This window comes from Thunnus albacares, chromosome 4, assembly GCF_914725855.1.
Source record: "Thunnus albacares chromosome 4, fThuAlb1.1, whole genome shotgun sequence".
Classification (NCBI taxonomy): domain Eukaryota; kingdom Metazoa; phylum Chordata; class Actinopteri; order Scombriformes; family Scombridae; genus Thunnus; species Thunnus albacares.
In genome coordinates, this window is record NC_058109.1 from 10,839,692 (window position 1) to 10,855,561 (window position 15,870).

At 40.5% G+C, this 15,870-nt stretch overlaps 1 protein-coding gene across 9 annotated transcripts in view; it reads right to left on the reverse strand.

Annotated features, from left to right (window-relative positions):
• The window catches only part of anks1ab (ankyrin repeat and sterile alpha motif domain containing 1Ab), a 44,823-nt gene that overhangs the window by 1,188 nt on the left and 27,765 nt on the right, over positions 1–15,870 (reverse strand). For 3 of the 9 annotated variants that reach the window (XM_044350009.1, XM_044350008.1, XM_044350016.1), the window contains 11 exons: positions 14,562–14,660; positions 13,303–13,449; positions 10,989–11,096; positions 10,023–10,193; positions 8,642–8,779; positions 8,358–8,429; positions 7,518–7,601; positions 7,231–7,368; positions 5,848–6,024; positions 3,611–3,709; positions 62–2,749 (listed from right to left, as the gene is read on the reverse strand). In XM_044350009.1, the coding sequence (XP_044205944.1) occupies positions 2,630–2,749; positions 3,611–3,709; positions 5,848–6,024; positions 7,231–7,368; positions 7,518–7,601; positions 8,358–8,429; positions 8,642–8,779; positions 10,023–10,193; positions 10,989–11,096; positions 13,303–13,449; positions 14,562–14,660 (1,353 nt within the window). In that variant the 3' untranslated portion in view covers positions 62–2,629. Of the gene's footprint in view, positions 1–15; positions 2,750–3,610; positions 3,710–5,847; positions 6,025–7,230; positions 7,369–7,517; positions 7,602–8,357; positions 8,430–8,641; positions 8,780–10,022; positions 10,194–10,988; positions 11,097–13,302; positions 13,450–14,561; positions 14,661–15,870 lie in introns of those variants that run through there. The other 6 variants (XR_006403213.1, XM_044350011.1, XM_044350010.1 and 3 more) reach the window with 6 other exon arrangements.

Genomic DNA, 15,870 nt, shown 5'->3' on the forward strand with positions numbered 1-15,870 from the left:
ATGGAAGATACATACGTGACAAAATGTTGGGAGGAATGACGACAATGGAAACGTGGAGGGATGAAGATGAATCGCTGTATTGGTGGTGTAACAAAGAGAGGGAACATAAAAAGCAAATGGCAGATGAGTGAGAAGAGACGAGACACTGCTACAGTACATACAAAGACTGCTCAGGCCAAGTGCATCAAAGGGTACAAAACACAAAAACACTGCCAACATGCATCAGTCAGTGGAAGCTAACAGTTAACAGTCAGAACAGAGTGGCAATGACACAGCCACGGTACCGCACACAGACCGGTTACATCTTAACAGACAGTCTCCAGACAAACCGTCTTTTCTGGAGAGGAGCTCAATACCTCACTTCTCCTGCAGCACACAGAAACAAGGACAGTGGCCAGTGATGTAACAGTCCAAACTCCCATGAGGACAGACAGAGAGAAACAAGGCATACAGCACGCACAGCAGGTAGTGCACACAGGGGAGAACCCACAGATATGTGTCGACTCCACAACGAGCAATTTTTGAGTCACAGTGCAGGAAGAAAAATTCTTTAAAAATAAATAAATTTAAAAAAAAAAAAAAAAAATGGTGTCACGTTCTCAGCATAGCAAATCCATTAGCATCAACACGACACCAGAACAACATTTAGATTTGGCTCTTTTAATGTGGTGGAATTAAATCTTCCCGCTGCCATTTCTTCTCTAGTGACATACTTTGCGTGTACTGCACCTAATTCTAAATTGGTGTGAAACAGCACGGATACCAACCCATGTAATCATGATAATAGGATGCTATGTTGGGAAATGTGCGCCAAATTGTGCTTAGGGGCTCATTAATATACTAGAGTCGAATGAAATCGTGTTGAGGATGTTTTGTTTAGATTACCAAAAATTGTGAAATGTGGAACCAATGTCAGTACACTCGATTTAGTGGCATTCTCTCTTTTTTTTTTGTTTTTTTTCCTTTTTTTTTTGCTTCTGGTTGTATCAATGTCGAGATCCTTCATGATCCCATCTTAATCATTTTGTCCCAAAATATTTCAGTCAGCCCCAGTCTATCAAAAAGTATCACAAATGTCCTATTTTGCACCGTAAGAAAAAGAAAAAGGTATTCAAAGGGATAGTGCCATCTTTTAAACACAGTGTTTGTTTTTTTTGTTTTTTTTAATTGACAAGAAGAAGATGCTGTGATTTGCAGTCTCTCGGTGCTACCATGAATGCTGAGAGGCACAGGGCAGTACAAGGCCAGAGCAAAGACTCTCATCTGGACAAAACTGTACCATCATAAGAACACGTCATCCCAGCCTACGTTTCTCAGTCTCAATTCAATACACCAGGAAATCAGAAGTGTTGTCTTTTGGTCTTTTTAGAAGCAAAAGGGGGGGGGGGGGGGGGGGCGTGCAGTTGTCGGGTGGTGTTCAGGGAGGTCGGGGCGGGAGGGGGGGAGGTGTAAGGGGCTTCGTTGATTATAGATAACCGAAATGGAGTAAGGCTGTTGTCCTCGGTAAAGTGTAGGAAAAGTTGTGTCCCCCTGTGTGTGCGTGTGTGTGTGTGTGTGTGTGTGTGCATGTGTTTGTCTGTGTGTATCCGGGGGGGGACGGGGGGGGGGACGAGGGTTTCAGTTCTTGGTCCGTTTGAGTTCAGACATCAGCGACAGATTCATGACCAATCCATCGTGGTGTTGGATGGATATGAGTATTGTACAAATGCGTAGAAAAAAAGATTGTTTGCTGCATGTTGCTGTTTTGTCTTTCATTGATTAATTGTCCGTCTTGCATCCCATGCTAGCAAAAGCAGCCTCCTCATAGTGCCTCACAGTGGAAGATGCCTGGTAAGACAGGACAGGCTACAGATGGAGAAAGAAAAAAAATAATAACTGTCTTGAGGCAAAACAACCAAACAATCAAATCATTCAGTAAAATAAAAATGTTTTAAATCATGGTAAAACAAAAAAAAACTTAAATGCTAAATATACTTTCATTTAACAGATTTAGAATCTGTTTTATATCAAAAGGGCTTGTTGACAGTGTAAAACACTGGCCCCCGTAATTCAGTATCAACTTTAAACTTGGATGTCTTGAAACAGAACAAAATGAAAACTGAACATGCTTGTTTTGCCTGTGAAGAATCAATTTCTTTTTTTTTTTTTTAAAATGGCCTGAAAGAGGAAGAATAATAAAGATGCAACCTCTGGGAGTTATCAGGGGGTTGGAGGCAGATGCAAGTTGTCAGGAAGAGGAGGATGAGGAGGAAGAGGCAGTTTGGTTGAGAGAGCAGGGCCACTGTAAAATGTGTGTCCAGGATCATCCGTTCCAGGGCTCCGTCATTGGCTGCAGCAGCAACAGGCGAGGGAGGCTGCCAGGGGTTGTTGGGGAGGCACGGGAGAGCCGCAGGAGTGTTTGTCATGGCGGGTGGGAGGTTGGTGTGGGTCACTGGGCAGGGCAAAGGAGGGGTGCAGGAAGTAGGCAGCCCTGAGGGATGCTATACCATCACAGTGAGAAGGCACGGGGCTCGCATGTTTATATATGTGTGTGTGTGTGTGTGTGTGTGAGAGAGAGAATGGAGAACCGGATGCAATGGGGAGAGGGAAGTACGAGGGGGTGCAGAGGGGCAGCTGTGGGGATCCGGCCTCAGAATATGGTGGTCTCGTACTTGGTGCTGACGGGGCGCCTGTTGGAGTCCCGCTGATCCAAGAGCCAGGTGGTGCTGCCCAGGGACTGCATGTCTGCGTCCATCTCCAGGGGGTCGATCTGCCGGGGGGAGGGAGGGAGGAGGGACGAGAGGAGGACGTGAGACGGGTGGCAGTGAAGGCCACTGCGCCACACTGACAAGTCCTCAGCTCACACATGTGCATGTGGATTAGAGGTACAGTCCAGTGATCATGTTATAATCACAGACACTCAGGGCTCAATCCACAACATGGATGATGTCTGACAGAAAATACACTCAGCCTGACGCTCTGTAAGCCGCAGCAATAAACCAAAGCTACAACCCTCTGGGAGTTAAAAAAATATACTGATTAGTAGTTCAAAAAAGCAACATGTTGCTCTACACCAGTGGCTTTTGTCATAACATAAGCAGTCAAGACATACAGTTGCTGATTAATTTACTTAAAGCTACAATTTGAAATGGAGGTAGGCATTAGAAACAATTTAAATTCCCTGCTTATGGATGACATCTTCAGTTCAACTTGTCTTAAAAAGATAGATATAAACAATTAAGAAAGGTTAAAACCATCCAACAGAGACCACTCCAACCATCTTGTTTATGAGCGCTATAGAATAAACCCTTACTGGCACAATTAAGCCAACAGTCCTCATATAGAGAAGCTAAATCACATCAAGAAACTCTCTCTTCCCTGAATGTGTTTAACAACAGAACTTGAACTAATTGCATCTTAGATCCTAAAATGTAAGATGAAGATGAGAGATGGGAAAGTAAAGGGATGAGGAGAACGTTTATGGTTGAAATATTAGGAGCACGAAACAAAGAGAAAAAGTGCACTGTGGCACCCCAACAACAAGAAAAGGTAAGAGGGGAGGGGTGTGGTGTGGTGTGTAAGCAGATGTGTGATGATTAAGGGTTAAATAGAGGAAAGGAAAGAGAAGGACCTGGACTCCAGGGCTAACAGAGTGCAACGGGAGGAAGGAAGGACGGTGGGTAGTACACGTGTGACAGTGACAGCAGCGGCATTCGAGCAGAGGGGCACCCTGGGAGGCAGGAGGACCAAGAAGACAAGAACAAAGACATGTTAAAAAAAGGACAGAAAAGAGGGACAGAGCATTTAAATGCACCGAGTGGACAATGAAGAAATCCAGTAGCAGCAGTTTATCACCTGTTTAGAGTTGAAGAAGGCAAATTATTAACAAAATTTCTTCCACTTCTCGTGTTCTTGTAATTGACCATTGGCTAAACCACTCCCACATACAGCAATTGTCCAGTCATAGCTTAGCAACTGAAATTAAGCACAGCAGGCCTGTCAAGCTTTGCATTTCTTCACATGGTGAAGCAGTGTGCACAGGGATGTAGTAAGAAATGATGGGGATTTGGAGGATGGTATGCTTTAGTCTTTCAAAAATCCAGAATACGAGAGCAAAACTGATTAAATAGTGTCTTTAATTGCTCTAACATTAGCTGCAAATGTTGGCATGCCCAGCTAACTGGCTTGTTACCTACAGTAGTAACCAAAGCTAATTAGCTAATAAAGTTTTGTGGGGTTACAGATTACTTTTTTAAAAGCCTGTGCACAATAGTACATCCGATGTGAAGTATCTCCACACTGTGTGGGAGCCGGTCATAGACGGATATCAGAATTTAGGCTAAAGTCAGCAGCTCTATCCTGCTCTGTATTGGAGTTGGGGAAGTTTACACTGCAGCAAACACCAGCCAACTTTACCCGAGACAGCCAGACACATTGGTTACTCCTCATTATAACAACCTTTTCTCTCATCATGCTACAAGTGAAAATGTGAACATGTAAATAACAGGGTTATGTTAGGTAACAGTTCTACGTCTTATGTCATACTTATAATAAGAGGACTAACTAGCTCCTCACTGCCAAACAAGAAATATGCAGTTTCTTTATTAACATGGATCATTAGCTGGTGACGGTGCTAACTGGGACATGTAGCTTTATCCTCAGACTTTTAGCACAATATCATGTATGCAGCCATCAAGTGTATATTTAAGACCCCTTTTACAGGGTATTTATTTTAAAATGAGTCAGCTTTAAACATTGGCTGTAAACAGAGTTTTCAACCAACTCAAGGAGCTAACGTTAATTAGCTAGCTAGCTACCACTGATAAAATCTGTCACTGATAGAATAGGAAAAAAAACGCATGCTAGAAATGGGAGGCTGCTTTCGTCTTCCTCTGTCTGAAATCAAGGACCTGTTGTTTCAGAAATTACAAATAATTTTGAGTGGTTAATCTACGAACGTTATTATTTTAATGGAAAGCTTGATAGGCAAAGGTAACTAAAGGGGACAGGGCTTAGCAAACAGTCAATTTTTTGTTGGAGAAAACTTACAAAAAGTGTCACAGTTCTTGTTTAAACCAACTAAATTTGGTTGCATTCACATCGCAATAAAAAGCATCAAAGCAAATTGCAGCAGATAGGAGTCTCCCGCCTTCTCATCTCAAACTTAAACAACCAGCCAGGCTCATTATGCAGCTCTGTGATTACTCCATATATTATCTTTACAGGCAGGTAGTAAAACAAAGTGATTTGTGTCTCTGCATAAGCATGTGGTCCAGTAGTGTGCGTGCTCTCAGCTGTGCAGCTCTCTCAGGTGACAGTGATCACTGAGTGCTCAATGCAGCCTGAGAGGTCAATGCATCAAAGCGTAGCTCAACGTATACGCAAACATTTACGCAACACACTAAATCAGTAGCGAGGAAGAGGTGGATGGGTCCAACCAGAGGGGAAATGAGCCCCCAGAAAAGTCCCAGAGGAAATTATATGTTCGCCTGTAAGCAACAAATAAAACTCTTCATTCATCATGTTTCACATATGCACAAAAAGAAAATCTTTGCTGATCTGAGTGACTCACAGCGTTGGGGGGTGGGGGGGGGGGGTGGGCGTGATGAAATTGGTAGCAAAGTAATGACTCATCACTTTCTACCACACAGACAGCAAATCTTCCTTTGTAGGTGGCCCAATGGGGGATTCAGTCGCAGGGAAAAAGTCGGTCATGAGGTCTGTGTACCTTTTCTGAATTATGATTGCACAATGATGTGTTTCTGCTCTCTTTCCATTTAACAAGTAGAGCAAATTTAATGCTCATGGACACGCTCACATTCACACAAAAATTCACATCTGATTTAGGGTTTGTAGGGTGGTACTCACTGCTGATCTCCGCATGCTGCTCCATGACTGAGATACAGGACGGCTGGTTTTGGTCTCTATGACCTCTGAACCCAGAGATGAAGGTGGGACATAGTGTCTCGCCCTAGTCTGGATCGCCATCTGATAAGCCACCTCAAACGCCTGTCCCAGTGTCAGGATGATCTCGTAGGTCTGTGTCTGTGTGAATGAAAAAAAAAAAAATGTTAAGTGTGTTTAAAACAGTAAGACACAAAACAACTTCCTCATAGCGGTTGTCTTTTGATTTTACTGAATTTATATTAAAGACATACAGTAGACTACACACATTTTTTTTTCCAATACTGGTTTTACAATTGTGTTGTGAAAAGATTTAACAAAGTGCTGTAGCTTGGTCTATATAAACCAATGGTACACATACTTTATCTTGACTTCTAAAATGGTTACAATATTCTTTTATAATTACCATTTTTTCATTGGGCTTGTTTTTCTACAATTTGTTGTTGTGAATCACACATAAAAACATTGTGCAGCACACAAAAGCAGTGCTCCTCACATTGTTAGGATAATTACTTAGTGTAATTATCCGCTGGCTCGTGGTTGAATATCATGCTCATTTTCACTGAAAAGCAAAGGCCAATTTTGAACATAGTGCACATAAAGCGGTTGTGTTGAATATAAACAAACATGTTTTGGGAGCGCCCCTGTAGCCAAATGGTTGCTGCGCATGCCACATAACTGCAACATCCCTGGTTTGATTCCAGCCATGGACCTTCGCTCCATGTCATACACATCTCTCTGACCTTGTTGACTGCCTTTTCCTGTTTCTTCACTAGTCACTGTCAAATAAAGGCAAAAATGCCAACCAAAAAAAAAAATCTAAAAAAAGAAAACTGTGTTTTGGCCTGAAAACTTTGATCATTACAGTTGAGTTTGAGCTATTTCCCTGCAGTTAACTGACACTCCACAGTGGTCCATCTGCCAGGGATAAAAGATTGTTGTCGACCTTTACAGAAACTGAGACACAAATTACAACATAATCTCTGTCTATACATGGAAATGCCATGCATAGCGGGAGAGAGCTTCAATCAAGCCATTCAATGAGCCAATCACGGAAAATAATGTCCATTGGATGCTGCATGCAGTTTTAACTGTGGGATACTTGGTATCCCACAAAGGACACTGTTTTCTCTACATTTTTCTCTGGTGAATTAACAAAAAGCTAAAGTTTAAAGAATTATAAAGGTTTAAAGGTTTCCTCAATGGACTGTATGGCTGTTTATACTATTACAGTTATACTGTGTACTGCATCTAGAGAGATGAACCATATTTCTATTAAACCAAGCGAAAGACTGAATACACTCTTTAAACTAACTTTTTTATTTTTAAGAACAAGACAGTACTCACCACTTCCACAGTGCTGAAGACATGACAGAAATGGTGGCCACTCTTCAGATCCTTGGTGATGTAAGCAAAAGTGCAGAGGTCATCTGGGTCTTGGGCAGCACATGAGATATTCCTTATCTCGTGCTCTGCGACTATGGTCTAATGGTAGGAGAGAGACAGGAAGGACGTGAGTGCTAACTGGAAGCCAACCACTAATGGAGACGGAGACAATCAACTGGAATGTTTGGGTTGGACAGATCGATAAAGAGACAAACAGAGAGAGATACACCAAAATACTTTCCCATTACCTTTGTGGCTGCATCAATGAACTTGACCCCTCTGTAGGTAATGGACAGTATGACAACTGGACCCTTTCTTGAATCCTTTGATTTCTGCAATGAACAAGGGTAAAAAGAGTGAAAGGCAAATGCATTTAGTATGACAAAACACAATAGTTCATGCATTATAAATGGCATAACAGAAATATGAATGCCCTAGATTGTACCCAGACTGGGAAAAGTAATTGTGAGACAGGTTTTTCCTCTATAACAAGTTTAATGTCCAACATTATTAATGTTTATTTACTGGAATAAATAAATTTTGACGATCAATAAAACCCTTTTCAGTTGTTTTTCAAAAAAAATAATCTTAAAGGGGACATGCGTTTTGTGATTTTCTGTCATTTATATACTGTTATAATTTCAGATATCTGTGTTAAACATGGTCAAAGTTCCAAAACTGGTGAACATTTGTAAAACTGCCGCCTTCAAGGGCGGGCTTCAGCCAGGGCTTCAGCCTGCTTCGTAAGTTACCTCTTATTCACCATAAAACTGATGTTAGATCGCTCACGCATGACCACAAATGGCCGTCCATTCTGAAGCCATTGTTGCCAAGGTTGTTCCACGACTTGTTCGTGATGGCCATTCTCATACTTCAGATCAGATTCAAACATGTATGGATGTATTTGAGAAGTTTATATTTCGAGTAAAGAACAGGAAAAAGAAGTCAAATCCGACTACTATTGCAGCTTCCAGTTTTTTGAACTGTAAATCATGCAAAGATATTTCAGTAGAACCCCAGAATAAAAAAAATATAGACCTGGAAAAGTGCATGATATGTCCCCTTTAGAGCTTTTCAGTAATATTTACCCTAATTTTAGCGCAGGCATCTTGTGTGGACTCAATCCCTCGTAGATCCCTGATTATCATTGATCCTAGGTACTAGGAAAAACAATCAAAATACACCAGGGTTGGGTCAATTTCAACATGGGTGCTGACACACTGCAAATCATCTATATCATCAGGATAGAGACCCTGGTCAGTCTATTTCATGGGAAACAGTAGGCATGCTTAATATTTTCTTTACAGTGTATCATTCTTTACAGCGTTGTATATAAACTGCATCCATGTTGACGATAGTAAAAGTGACTTACAGTCGCCTCGTACCCGCAGGAGTCCAGGATGAGTTTCTCAGGCTGGTGATGCCAGGCGGACACCGTGGCGTAGGTAGCAGAGTGGCTTGGTGGCCGGAGATTTAAACGAGACTCTTTGTGTCGTTCACTCTGTCTGTCCTGCAGAGATGCAAAATAACTGGTTGGTGAACGCAGTAAAAAGAGAATACACAACTAACACCAGTGACATGAAACATATCAAATTCTTCTGTGAGGCAGTGGAAAGCCTCTGATGTCTTTGTGTCAGGGCCCTGTTTTTCACAGAGCCACATCTCAGTCAGTATACAAAATGAAATGTGATGGTACACTGTGTATTGTGCATCGTACTAGAGCTGAAAAGCAGACTCGTGGCCACACTGACTCCAAGTATAAATCTGTGTATCTTGGTCAAGGTGATGAGGTGGAAGACATCTGACTGCTGTACATTAGTTTGAAGGCAAGGGAAGTCTGCTTGGTCAGCACTTCAATAGAAGTCCTTTTTGATCTGCTGTTAGGCTTATAAATATTCATGCACTGGGTTGGGCCTTTAGGTTAATGTGCACTGTGCTCAGCTCTTCCATAAATCACTTGTCAGAGTAAAATATACCAATCACAATAACCCACTAAGCATTTGGGAAAATGATAAATATTGATTTTACATATCATGAACCCTGAGTACTGCAGTCGTGCAACATTTCACCTTTTTTGTGGTCGCTCCTCACCATTTTCTCTTTGGCCTCAGTGAGTCAACCAACCAGGCATGCTTGACTTGTTTGTGTATGAGCCGTAGTTTGACCTTTAGCAAATGGTAAAACTTGATCGGCGAGTTATTCTTAGTTCATTCTCTTATGGAGGAGCCAAAGAAATTCAGCGAATCATGACAGTGATTGGAGGTGTTGCATCAGATTTTTAGTTATTAAAATATTTCTAAAATTTCGAGCTACTCTGAAGACAAATGATCTTTCTTGATCTCACTAGCTGAGTTACAATTCAATTCATTAAAGACTGCAGCGCTTCCAGTAAAAGTTAGGTAAAAGGGGAACTTGGCTATTCATTTTTTTAATTGATTTTCATGGTATTTATGATAGAGAGTCAGCATGCTAGCTTACCTTAACACTTTTATTATGACTAGTTTAAACAATGGTAGGTAGGTCTGGGCAATAATTCAATGCTATGGTGTTTTGACTTTTGACATATCATGATGCTATGATCATATCATGTTAGGCTTAACAGAATTCTCCTCTCCAAATTATCATACAATGACACCGTGACACATTTAACTCAGTACAGCATCCTCTTCCTTCACTCTTCATCTAGAAGCTCATGGAGAATAAGTTTGGTGGCCTCACGGAAGATCAGAGAAGTGACAGAAGGTGGAACTCACTACAGATCGCGGCCTCTCACTATAGGAACGCAGAGATACACTACAGTCTTGGTCGACTCCTCTCCGCCTCCGGTCTGACTCAGTCAGAGGCAGGAGCATGTCCATGGAGCGACTGGTGTAGGGGTCCATCTGACTGAGGGGAGATGTGGTCTGGGACAGGAGGTCATGGAACTGCCACACAAACACAAACACACACACACAGACACACAAAAAGCAAACACAAACGAAGACGCACACCACAGATGAATGTTTTGACAGCACTGTCTAACATGGGCTGGCTTCCCCTGATCTACATCCAAGCTTAATCCTCGACAAAAGAGCCTCTTCCATGGAGATTCTCAATTCTTTTTAGCCCGGTTTAATCTGCCTGGGAAATCAGCCCTGAGTATTTAACTGTTGTGAACATAACGATATTGAAAAATCTCATTCCAAAATTAGACATCCGCTGCTGAAAGAAATGGATCCATTTTCTCACAAAATGATGTTGGTATAGAAATACAGCTTTCCATGCAACATTGTTTAACTTCCATCTGAAGCTCTGCTTTGATTGTTGTTCAATAATTAAAATAACAGCATGCAAACATGAAATACTGAGCATTATGAACTATTTTCTCAACTAATGTATGAACCTTATATACATATCTTTCTATAAATCTCAAATGCATGTTGAAACTGTGAATATGGGTCATATTGAGGGCATCTGCAGAATTACTCTTCTACTTGGGCATATTGAGCATACCCAATCTATTAACCAAATAAGTGTTGACAGTATGTTAAATAGTGGCACTAACATCGCTGCAGTCTGATTCACACTGTTGATGCCGTAAAGTGCTTTAGATAAAAACCTCGCTCTTGGATCGTGCTGTCTTTTTGTGGATTCTAGGACGAGCAGACATCAAATCAATGCCATGTAATGGAGAGCTAGTAATGAAGACCTATAATAAATGTAAACTGTATGAGTCTTACCATAATCGGGGATAGACGACGTGACTTAGTCGGAGCCTCTTCATAGGGTCTCTCTGCTAGAGAGGCAATGATCCTCTTCCTGTGGCCCAGGGGACCAATCTTAATAACCTAAAGAGGACAACATCAGCGCACAATATGAGGCAGACGTCCCAGTGCATTGTCACATCAATAACTCACACAAAATAACTTATCTAGACAAAACTAATAGAGATATATCCAAAATACACTGACACAGAGTTGGTGGCATGCACCCCTCACTGGCAGGCATCCACAGGCAAACAGAAATGACTCTCGTCAATAATTCAACCTCAATCTGTTTTGCCGTAAGCTTGAAGTACAGCACTGTCTCCTTCCTGGGACACTCCATAATTCACAATTCATTTTTGGACACAGTGCTTAAATAACAGAGAGGAACTCTGTGGTTTATAGGACAAATACAGGTAATATGCAAATAAGCAAGTGATTTGTAGGTAACTGAATGGCATAGATACACTTCATTTGTCACATTTTTTTAAATATACGTTTTCAATTTACAGTATTTTAAGACTACAAGTTCACCTATCCACAGTATCTCTGTCTCTTAAAACCTTTTACAAAAGCCATTTCAGCTTGTGTGGCTAAAATCCTCAGAGGATGAAACATAGGTTAATTTTATGTAGTCAAAACTCATTATCTTAATACTGTATATTTGCATAATTGGCTATTAACATTCACGCTCATCCGGTAAAGGTGGATGTCGAGTGATTAATGTTACATTCGCAATTATGTTGCTGAGACAAAATATTCTATAACAGGCTCATATGGTTCTTTGTCTGAAGGCTTCAATTATTTATTCAGTGAGAGTCAGAGACAGAAAAGGCAACTGGTCTGGATTTCTGGTGCGGTTTTCATTATTCTCATGTGCAGAATCCCAGAGAGACCAGTATGCATGAGGTGTGTGTGAAATAAGAGTAAATTTAAATAGTAATAAAGAGCCTTGGGATTATATAGGAATGTAAACCAGCTCATAGATCATCTTGATGCTTGATACTATTTTCTGTAAGATGCTGAAGAGGATGGAGGAGATGTAATGGGCAAAGCGAATTCTGCCAAGAGGCAGTTTTGCTACACTGCTCACTGAAAGTAATGTGCCCTGCTCTCACACCCATCTTTCTGTACTGCATCGCAGTCTGCTGGACGCTGTCCCTCCTACACTGCATATACAGTATGTTAGGCTGCTGCTGCTGCTGCTGCTGCTGCTGCTGCTGCTGCTGCTGCTGCTGTTACTGCAGCTGTTGCCGGTTTCTGCCATTTTGCCACAGCTGTCTTTGTGTTTATCACAGCCAGACACACATAGATAAGCATTGACAAATGAGAAAAATATGATTGCTTTAAACATGCTCATCTTCTGCTCCTAAAACTTAACAATGCTAACTTCTACATGATTGGTTATCACACCTGTAACAAACTGGTATCTGACATTAAGGGAAACTGGTAGATTTGAAGATGTTAGCATTTCACTGTATGTGTAGTTAGTCCATAAAAGGATCTGGTTAGTTGTTCCCAACTTTAAATTGTGGCTAAAAAAAGATACAACGGCTACTTGTGACCCCTCACTGCAGGCTTTATACTGAATATCTGTGAATAATTCAACCACAGAGTGACTTTTCCTTCTAAATTTGGATCATTAAAATACTTTTTAGAAGCCAGAAGAGGTAAAACTATCCTGTATTTCATAGTGATAAATAAAGATTTAAGAAAAGTCCAAAAAAATAAACCTAAATCTTTCTTATCCCTTTAATTATCTCAATTCAAATTAACCTTGTAGCCACATGTGGAAAACGCTGCCTTCACCCAAACACACACACACACACACAATATTAAACCAAATTCATACATGCGTTTCTCCATAACCACCACAGATTTTAACCCCAAAGAAATTAGTTCTCCATTGTAATTACAAATTATCATAAAAAATAATTACATATTTCCCTGTCATCAGTCACCACATAGCTCCTTAATTTACAGTTATCTACTAATTACCCAGTCATTTTGAAAATGTTTCTGCTATAGTTCTATGCAAATGCTTCCATCATCAAGCACTTCTCTGTTATTTCAGGCTTGCATTTTAAAGTGCTTCTTAACCTCAAACAAAATCCATAAATGAAGGTGGTCATGTGATTAAAGAGACTGTTGTGTGAGAAATGGTTCAGTATGGCTCAGGTTTGACACTTGATGGCTATGTAGAGTCCATCACCACCCATGAGCCTTTGCTACATGAGTGAGTAAACAATGGTTATTGGGTAAATGATAAATGTAAGCCATGGCTTCTTACATTGACGATCTCCAGCTCCCACAGGTTCTTAACACACTCCAGCGTGCGGTAGCCGCTTGAAAGAAAGTTGGGCAGATATTCATGCAGGCCGAGGCCGTCCAGCCAGGAGGCAAGAGATGTGCTGCCATCACAGCCCAGTGCTTTTACCTAAAGAGTAGAGAAAGAAGTGTAAGAGGAGCAAGTACAGTAAATAATTTCTGTATCCAGAAAAATACTTAACAGAGAAGCTATACAGCATATTAATATTGTTTTCCAGTGCTGTCTGTAATTCTATGTCACTGGCGGCTTTTTTCAATATGTCACACATCAGTCTAACTTTGGATATATTCTAAACGTTTAGACTTTTTTCAACTACAACCCATGTTTAACCTTTACATTTACAATGTACAAATTTTCCCTTTAAAATTGTAATGCATTTTGTAGAGTACACCTTAAAATTAAAATTAGCAACATACAGTAGGCTATGCAATATGTAGTTTAGTTTAGTTTCAGTCTTTAATAAGGCAGTCTTATTACCCATACAACAACAACATACTTTTGATTTGTTTGCCACCAAATCTATATCATCATCAACACAGTGGTGCTTTGAGCTAAATGCTAACATCAGCATGCTCACATGCTCACAATGATAATTTACATACTGATGCTAAGCAGATCAAATGTTTGCCATGTTCGCGTCTAAGATTAGCTTGTTAGCATGCTAACACTTGCTAATTAGCACTAGCACAGCTGGGCTGATGTGAATGTCATTAGTTTTGCAAGTATTCAGTCATAAGCTGAATAAGTATTGGACAAATTGAAAATGTTACCTGATGATGGCACTAAATGAAAAGTCAGGGGGTGGGGGTCATCAAAGTTATTACAATTCATCCTAAAGGTCACATTAATGTATGTACCAAATTCCATGGCAATCCATACAATAGTTGTTGAGATACAGTGTTTGACTCAAAACTACAAATGTCAACCTCATGGTTGCTGAGATATTTCAGTCTGGACCGACCAACTTTGCCACACCACTAGCATGTTTAAAAATGTTTTTCCATTGTTCTATATTGGAAGTTTTCAACTCTGAAGTATTGTTCAGGTCTACAAAATGCCAACTGTATCTATCTACAATCAAAATAACATTTCCCACTATTATCTATTTGTTTTGGCTTATCTTTCATTTTCATAAGCAGGCTAACAATTCAACGTTCTTTCTTTTTTTTTTTTTTCATTATCCTTTCTCAGTGCCGAGGTCAAGTTATGATGTTAAGTACCTTTGGCAAGCTGCGTGCCGCGTGGAGGATCTTCTTTCTGTGTCCTGGGTCAGTGATCCCAATGTCTCTGAGATCCTGGTCCTCCATCACGTTACTTCCCTGCATGTGTGGAAACGCAAGAGACACAAATACAAATAAACACATTCACACACAGCCGCACTCATACACACATGCATGCAAACAAATAGTCACACACACACACACAAGTACACACACACACAAGCACAGAGACAAGATACAATATGGACATACAATAGTAAAATACAAGAAGAAGAAATCAGTAATCGATCATGAACTATATCAAAGCAATAATTTAAATGTCCCTACTTACACACATGCATACATTATTTACACATTAAACACACTATTCTGACATATGAGACACGGCTGTGTAAGATCATAGGTCAATAAAAGTATCATGACATATTCCACAATGTAACTACCGGGGCAAACTTGTATCTGCACAAACACACACACACACATACACACACACAGAATATGCACATCTCTGAAACAAGCAGTAACACCAGAGTGGGAGGACAATGAAGTCAAATAAATTGTGCATGCCAAGAGTAATCAATCTGATCTGGTGCAACTCTGTGGGAACAAAGCGTTCATAACTGCAGCAACTTCTACAGGATCTCTTTGCCGCTGTGTTTCATTGATAGAAACTAAACAGTCCACAAGGAAATTGAATAAAAATACTTCACTACAGTTTGTAACAATTCCTTAATTTAGGAGCGAAACAATGAACAACAGAAACAATGAACAACAATGGTTTTTTTGGGTCCCTGAAATCTTGACTGACAAGCAGATTCTTGTCTATTTCATGTAGTTGTTCATATTCACAGCTTCAGCTGCTTTGTCATCTTATTCCGGTTTATAGGCAGGAATAAAGATACAAGGGGAACCTTGAAAATGTGGAGCTAAGCGTTTTTCCCTGTGGACTGCTGCAGATTGATTCTTCTTGGCCAAGAATGTTAAAATGTTCTGTAGTCTTTATTCAATCTGCTCTTACTGGATTGGCTTCAGAGCACAATGCAGCAGTACTCACAGGCCCTGTATCAGGGTGCTGATCGCTAGAATAAAGGTCAAAATGAAGCGGGGTCTGATGTAAGGGAGGCCCAAAATAGATTCTCCACTTCTATTAACACAGTTTGAAGTTTGATGATGCCTCGGGAGACTCGGCAAACTTATTATTTCATGCTGCATTTGAAACATGTGACGGGAATGTATGGTTCAGTTCTTACATAGCTTATGAGCTATGGTAGTTTGATTTAATCTGATACGACTTGCAGATGTAGCCATG